Below are 7,760 nucleotides of genomic sequence, written 5' to 3' on the forward strand. Positions count from 1 at the left end.
CACCCTCCTCTGCTCCATTTCTTGCCTTTTTTACCTCCAAAACAGAGAGGGAGATTTCTAACCAGCCTCTCAGCTGACTGCTAAGGCAGGGTCAGTTCCAAACACCGAGGCTTTTGGCTCTTTTCTAGCCCAAGAGGCATTTTGGACAGGAACTACTGCTTTCACGGGAATTAGTGCAAATAACACCTCTGCACAAATGTTGGAGAGGTTTTGGAAAGGCTGAAGCATCTCTTCAGACCCCGGTTTGGGGGAGCCGCAGGCTATGGCGGCAGCACCTCGCCATAAATAATTGTATTTATTTACAACATGGCTGTCGTAAATCATGTTTGTTTGCTCACCTTGCAGTTGAGTTTAACGAGACATGGGGCTGAATGCAAAAATGTAGGTTAAGCCAGAGGAGAAAAGGGCAGAGGAATGGGCTTTGGGCTTGGAGACAAAGTTGAAAAAGTGGGGAAATACATGTTTTCCACTAGTTGTGGGTTTTTTTTTCCTGCGGTACTGGGAGTTCGGGACCCCTTGAGCACATGGTTTGGGGTGGGATTTTGCAGCGACGGCACAAGAGTGTGTGGGGACAACCATCTATAGGCGCTGCCTTTCGCCCCTCAGCAGGCAACAGCATCGGTGGCAAACAACCCCTCCCTCTGCTCGCCCACAGCCACCGGCATGGACTGCGACATCATCACCGCCGAGGTCTGCAAGGAGGCTGATGTTGGGGACGGACAGTGAGTATCTAGTGCCGGGGGGAGGCTGCTGCCATGAGTTCTGTAGGCAGCAGAGGCAGCATTGCCATGGCAACAGCCGCCATGTTGGTGGCCGCCATGTTGGTGGTTGAGGGAGCAGCATGTTGGCTGCGAGGCGCCGAGCCTCGGCTCCCTGGAGCACCCAACTCTCCCTCTCTCCTGCAGGCTCCAGGAAGTGATGGTGGCTGGCTACCCGGTGCTGCTGGTGAGGAACAAGAAGGAGTTCAGCGCCCTGGGCAGCAAGTGTCCCCACTATGGTGCCCCGCTCAGCAAAGGTAAGCCTGGTGCTGGGAAGGGGGAGCAGCCACATCAGGGAGGTCAGCTCTCACTGCTCGGTTGTGGGGGGGCTTTTCTACTGCAGGGGTCTTGAGAGGGGAGAGGCTGCGCTGCCCTTGGCACGGCGCCTGCTTTAACATCAAAACCGGAGACATCGAGGAATACCCTTCTCTGGACTGCCTTCCCTGCTTTAAGGTGACCTCTTGTCTCTTCCTCCTCTCAGCTTGGGCCATGTCCTCCATACCACTCGCATTCATTCACTCCCATAAGCTCTGTGTTCCTGACACCAACTGAAAGGGTCCTGCCCTGGCCACAGCTCTGTGGTCCAGGTCACACAGGATGATTTCTTGGGATGATTTACCTCCCAGTCCTAAAGCTGCTTTCAATCAAAGGTGATGCCGTACATCCTGGTACACATCACAACCAGCACAGCTCTTCCAGAAAGAAAAAAGGATTTGCACCTCTTCCTGAGTGCCCTTGGGGTGAGGAGAAAAGCTCATGAGCTCCTCAGCATCATTTGACATCCAAGACAAGTCACTCTCAGTGTATCAGAGACAGATGGCCCACTGGACCAGACCCTCCCAGGAAAGCTCCTACTACAGCTTCATGAATGTAGCACTTAAATGCACTCTTCTTTCACTCCTGCAGGTAACGGTGAAAGATGGAAAGGTGTTTGTTACAGCAAAAAAGAAGGTACTGACCTTACCTGCTGTCACTAAGCACAAGCAACACCTTGGGCTAGGCACGATTTCAGCATTTCTCACTTACTTTCTTCTAGGATCTTGAAAGCAGCGTGAGGATGAAGGACACAAGCAAGCGATGCCTTCTCAACCGGGACACGATGCTGCTTCTTGGGGGAGGTCAGTGAAGTGGTCTGTACTGTGCCCTCCCCACAGATGCTGTGAGCTGCCACTCTCTTCTCCGGGAAGGACTACTTTATAGTGATGTGTAAGAGGGCTGAGATGAGCATCTCTCATAGGTGTGGCTGCCCTGCTGTGTGCAGAGACACTTCGCCAAGAGGGCTTTACTGGCAGAATCATCATAGCCACCAAAGAGAAACATGTTCCATACGACAAGTCCAAACTGAGCAAGGTTTGTATGTGAGAAGGGCAGGACTGTGCCTGGGTACCACGTGTGAATTAGGGACATGGCCCACACTCAGGACCAGACTGAGCAACTGAGTGAGCTGCTCTGGCAAATTATAAGGAGTGTTGAGACATCCACAAAGAAAAGGGGTATAATTTCCAGCTAACATTTCACTTCTTCCTCCCAGAAAGTCTTTGATCAGAGTCCACCATAAGCTAATGATTTTATCCCCTTTCATCGAGTTCTTCCCACTGGAGTTTGAGTTGATGGGTTTTTCTGACGGGGAACAAGAAGATGATGGGGATGGGGCAGTGTGGGGAGCTGTGATTTACTAATGCAAAATTGACCTCTTATGCAAACTTACTTTCCAGTAAACACTGCAAGAGTATTGCTGTCTGCAAGAAGTGCTTTTTTTAACATTTCTGGTTTTTTTCCAGGAAATGAACTTGAAACCTGAGGATGTCTACTTGAGGAAGCCTGAATTCCTTGATGCTCAGGGCATAGAGCTCTGGACAGAGAAAGAGGTACAAGAGCAGCTGACCTCAGTCCTCAATAGGTGGTCCCATTCCTGCCATGGGGAGGGGATGCCCACACCTGCAGGCATAGCACTACATTTATAGAAATTGGAGCTCTGCCTAAGTACACAGGTTATCTACTGGGACAGCGCTCTAAGGCCAGTGTTAGGGATGTGTGAGTGCCATGGGTGTAACACTCATCTGTGCTACCCATGGACAGATGTGTCCATCACATGCAAAGAGGGTGGCTCTTGAAACTAGCCTTCTGCACATCTCTTAGAGGAACCTAGATTTGGTGCTGTCATACTTAGTGCTCCTAAAGCACCTGTAGGAAGTGAGAGAGAGGACCCTCGCATTTCTTATCTCACCTGAATGTCCAGAAATGGAGCATGCAGTCACAGGCAAGCAGAACAAATTGATGTGACAGGACACCAGTGGACCAGAGGGACATGTCTAATCTTTGCTTCTTTTCTCCTGCAGGCAGTGTCGGTGGATTTCCAGAAGCAGAAGGTCCACTTCATGGATGGGTCCTCCCAGAAGTACAATCAGCTGCTCATTGCAACAGGCAGCCAGTGAGTGTATAAAGCATTTGCCACACACAAAATTTTAGGCAGGACAAGAAGACAAGTGAGCTTGGAGGTCTTCTAGAGGCGAGTGAGAAGGAGGTAATAGGAGATGAGATAACAGGACAGGATGGGATGACACAGCCAAGAGATTGCATGGGTTTGTGCTCCACCCCTTCCCTTCTTTCTGTTTGATTTCTAATCATGAGACATATCTGGATTCTCTCTCTTTCAGTTCCAGCTCCCTCAAAGTCCCAGGTGCAGACCTGCAGAATGTGTGCATTCTCGAAACCCCAGAAGACTCTAGCAAGATCTTAGAGCTGGCAACTGGGAAGAATCTGGTGATCGTAGGAGCTTCATTCGTAGGTACCAGGCTGGACTGGGTATCAAGTCATCGGTGATAGCCTTGAAACCCACTTCTGCTGTGTGTGCAGATTAACAAGAGGCCCTCGGGGAAGGGATGTTCACTGCCTGGCTGGGTTCCTCCCCAGAGCCCTATAGCTGGTGGGGTATGCATTACACAGCATGCACTCACTCTTTCCTCTGATTCCCAGAAACTTTGAGAGCTATAAACAGTTCCTGGACAAGGACAGAGGGAAATGTGCCTTATGAAAAGGTCACTGTCCTTCAGACGAGCTGGACTCCCCAGAAGCATTGGGAAAGTGAGGGAGTAAGGCACGGAAACGTAACTATTCTGTGCACAACCAGGAGCTGCTCTTTGCATTTCCTAATATCCAGGTCCGTAATGCATGAACACAAAGAACCAGGGGAGCTAAATACCTCAGCCCAGAGAGGCATAGAAGAGCGGTTGAGCACTGGCACTACATCAGATTTGTTCTCCTCACCTGGAAGGGGAGAAGGTTTCCAAGGAGGAGGGTGCAGGTTCATGCTTGCAGCGGGCTTACCTTGGGCATGCCTTTCCCTTGCAGGAATGGAGATAGCTGCCTTCCTCTCAGACAAGGCTGGTACCATCTCAGTGGTGGAAAAAAAGGACTTGCCTTTCGAAAATGCGCTGGGTCCTCAGGTTGGAGGTGTCGCCATGAAGGTTAGGAAAACCTAATTTCTAGGATGGAGAACACATGCTGTCCAAGCAGCCCTGTGATCTGCAACAGCCCAGGAGATCCAGCCCCTGCGCTGAGTCATAACCCCGCGTGCCCAGCCACCTTGCTCACGTACAGCTCGCTGGAGGAGCTCTGCACACTTGGCTGGTCCCAACCTCCCTCACACGCACGTCTCGCTCCCCAGCTCAGCTTCATCCCCAAGCCCTGCTTCATCCTAGACCCACCTCACGCACCAGTCCTGACCAGGACGGCAGAGCGAAGCTGGTCTTCCCAGCACCCTGCAGCAGCCAGGGACACAAATGAAACCTCTCAGCAGGCTGGAGCAGCAGCTAAGCTGCCTGCCTGCGTTTTGGCTGGGTATGGCTGTTTTTACAGCAGCGCAGCCTGGAATTTCCTAGTGAATACTCAAACCAGCTTCCTCTTCCTTTTCAGATGCTGCAAAATAAAGGGGTGAAGTTTTACATGAAAACAGAACTCTCTGAGCTGAAAGGAAAGGATGGAAAGGTCAGTCAGGCCATTGTGATCCCTGAACTGCTAATTTTAGGGGAAAAAACCCAGACTGAGGTATAACCCAGTGCCTATATCTAGGCTTTCCTCTCTCACGTCTAAACCTTCACATTTATTTTCATTGATCGCAATGCTGGGCTCAAAGGGCACCAGTGTGTGTTCATATCTCAGGGATAACAGCATGATTTTCTCTTGCATTTCTGGCAACACACATTAGCTGGACAAGGTGATCTGAACCTGGGGAAGGAAAAAGACAGGAAAGAATGAGGCAGCAGGGAGGCTGCAGGAATTAGGACAGAGTTTTTAACCCTCTGTTAATGATTCTTGCTTCTTTCCTAGGTCATAGAGGCTGTTCTTGCTAGTGGAGAGAAACTGCCTGCAGATGTGGTAGTGGTGGGAATAGGTAAGAGACCCCAGTGGGGGGACGGAGGTGGCCCTTTGGGAACGGGGAGAAGAGCCAGTAAGCCCAGAGCATCCCAGCGCATTCCTAGAACACCATTCCCTGCAGCCTCTTTCCCACTCTGTTGTAATCCAATCCTATGGCTTGGCCCCAAACACCTGGAGAAAGTCAGCAGCCCATGAGCAATGGCAGGAGGAAACGAGCTACTTACGCTCTCGGTATGACTTTGACGCGCTTGCTGAGCTCCGTAGGTCACTGCCGCGTTATCAGAGCATGACTTGTTCTGGGCCCTGGTTTTATTGCCCCTGGATTAGCTCTGCACTGGTCACTGCTGTGAGCTGGCTGAACAGGCACCGTGGGCACGTGCTTGCTGGAGGGCCGAGGTCAAGTTTCCTCCCTGCCTTTGCGGAGCTTTGCTGCATTTGTCCTTGCTCCTCTCTGCAGGTGTGTTCCCCAACTCAGCGTTTCTGAAGGGCACCTCCATCACCAGAGATGACAAAGGTGCCATCTTGGTGGATCTGGTAAGTGCCAGCTGAGTATCCCTGGTCAGTACCCAGTTCCGTCCCTCCCACCGTTGCACTAATTGCTTGTTGTCCCATTAGCACATGCAAACCAACATCCCAAACGTCTTCGCTGCGGGCGATGTGGTCTCCTTTCCTGTAGCGCTGCTCAACGGGGACCGGTCCAGCATCCATCACCAACAGGTGGCTGAGGCCCACGGTGAGACAGTGCAGACACCTCATTTTCCAGCTCCCCTCGGAGACAGGCATCGAGGGAACAGGGCAGAAGGGACAGCAGGATAACAAGAGGCAGGGGGCATTTTGAGGAGCTACAAGAAAAATATTTCCTCTGCTGGTTCATCACAGGTCACATTGCTGCCTTAAACATGCTGAAGAAAAAGAAGGCGTTGCACACTGTCCCCTTCTTCTGGACCATGATGCTTGGGAAAAGCATCCGCTACGCAGGTAGGAAGGGGCAGACAGATGAGAACAGCCAAACCACTGCCCAGCCCGTCTGCTCATCCAAGTCTGGGGCTTGTAGACACACCGTGGTTGCAGGGTTTAGCTGAAGCAGCTCAGGATTTGGACTGGCTGCCATGGCAGGTTCCTGAACCCTGGTCCTGAGCTCTGGGCCTGCAGGTTACCCAGAGTTCTCATTCTTTGCTGATCTCCAGTGGCTTAGAGGTCACGAAGGAGGAAGAACTTCCCTCTCCAAGACAAGGAGAGGCTCAGGGTCATGACGTAGTCCTACAGCTCTGGATCAGTTCTGCTTATCCAGGGTTTCCATACCTGTTCCCCATCTCTGTCCCAGCCAGTCACTGTCCCCTCTGCCCCTCCCTGCGATGGCACTGAGGTAGGATGGGTGGCAGCTCCCCAAACAGGCTGTGATGCTCTCTCTCTCTCTTGCAGGCTGCGGTAAGGGATACACAGACACTGTTGTGAAGGGCAGCCTGGAGCAACAGAAGTTCCTGATCTTTTACATCAGGTGAGTGAATGAGAGGATGGTCCATGCCCTGACCCAGCAGTGCCCTGGGAACAGGGCAGGGTCCTCTCTCCTACAGCCTGCAGAGCCCCCGCAGAGGCTCCACATCACCTCCCTTAGCTGCGCTCCAGAGGCAGCTGCTGGCCACTGAACCAGCAGTGAGATGGTTTCAGAGAAAACCAAAGCAGGGCAGGGAAGGAGAAAAGGATGAGCTTCGATGAAGATACCAGCTGGGCATGGAGCCTGGGACACATCTCCTCTCCCTCTGCCCCACTGCTCCCAGGCTCGGTGCCCAGCTTCTTGCAGTACCAGCCACCCTGCCCTGAGCCCTCCAAAATACAGCTGGACCCCAGCCAGGGTGCCACAGGGATGCTGCCGCGCTGGGTTATGTGCACTTGAAGAGATCCACATTCTTCCGCTTTCCTTTTCAGGGATGGCTTGGTGACTGCAGCTGCCAGCCTGAACTGTGACCCCATGGTGTCCCTAATTGCAGAAGTTTTATGCTCAGGGAAACAAATCTCTAAAGAAGAAGCAGAGTAAGTGACACCCTGACCAAGCTGGTGGGCGGTTCTGCGCTGTGTTCCCCGCACCAGCAGAGCCCGCTGAGAGACACAAAGTCGAGACGATTTACTGCAAATCCCCAACGTACCTCTCCCTTGCAGGGCCTGCGACATCGACAATATACCCTCACTGGCAGAAACCTAAGCTCGGAAGGTGCCCTGCTGTGAGGGGCACAGAGTCAACCAAGTGTTAACAGCTCCACATCCTCCCATCCTGGCACAAGAGAAATAAAATCACGATGAGCAAAGCTGAACCCAGCGCCTGCATTTTGTGTTTGCAGACAGCCCTCGGCTGCTCCCTTGCATGCTGGGCCAAAGCAAAGCAGTGCTTTCCCCTCTCTTCTCGACGGGGATCCGCTGGACTGGAGAAGAGGAGGATGCCCTTGACCTGAAACTCAGCTGAGGGTCTGAGCGTGCAGAAGCAGCCACATGTTCACAGATCCACCAACCCCTCCTGCTCCTCTTGCTGGCTGTTGGCAGGGAGCTTTCATTCAACACACCGGTCACGCTGACCTTCTGCTTTGCAAAAAGCACATTTTCCCAGCAAGTGGAGCTGTGACCGAGGCAAGC

At 52.4% G+C, this 7,760-nt stretch overlaps 1 protein-coding gene across 1 annotated transcript; it reads left to right on the forward strand.

Annotated features, from left to right (window-relative positions):
* Positions 1–663: 663 nt before the first annotated feature.
* Positions 664–7,335, forward strand: LOC141473416 (apoptosis-inducing factor 3-like). The gene is made up of 18 exons (XM_074160889.1): positions 664–722; positions 906–1,015; positions 1,102–1,211; positions 1,665–1,709; positions 1,795–1,876; positions 1,996–2,108; positions 2,540–2,626; positions 3,098–3,189; positions 3,416–3,546; positions 4,110–4,225; positions 4,674–4,745; positions 5,088–5,151; positions 5,593–5,669; positions 5,751–5,868; positions 6,015–6,113; positions 6,558–6,633; positions 7,062–7,166; positions 7,293–7,335. The coding sequence occupies exons 1-18, from the start codon at positions 664–666 to the stop codon at positions 7,333–7,335; spliced, it is 1,599 nt and encodes a 532-aa protein (XP_074016990.1).
* The last annotated feature ends 425 nt before the right edge of the window (positions 7,336–7,760 follow it).

The sequence above is a fragment of the Numenius arquata genome, chromosome 18 (assembly GCF_964106895.1).
Source record: "Numenius arquata chromosome 18, bNumArq3.hap1.1, whole genome shotgun sequence".
In the NCBI taxonomy this organism is placed as follows: Eukaryota; Metazoa; Chordata; class Aves; order Charadriiformes; family Scolopacidae; genus Numenius; species Numenius arquata.

What these genes read in the sequence shown, in the direction of transcription:
- LOC141473416 (XM_074160889.1), top strand. Translation starts at nt 664, where the DNA reads ATGGACTGCGACATCATCACCGCCGAGGTCTGCAAGGAGGCTGATGTT. An exon ending in TGTGGTAGTGGTGGGAATAG is followed by an intron (nt 5,152 to 5,592) that starts GTAAGAGACCCC and finishes TCCTCTCTGCAG; the next exon opens with GTGTGTTCCCCAACTCAGCG. An exon ending in ATCTCTAAAGAAGAAGCAGA is followed by an intron (nt 7,167 to 7,292) that starts GTAAGTGACACC and finishes TCTCCCTTGCAG; the next exon opens with GGCCTGCGACATCGACAATA.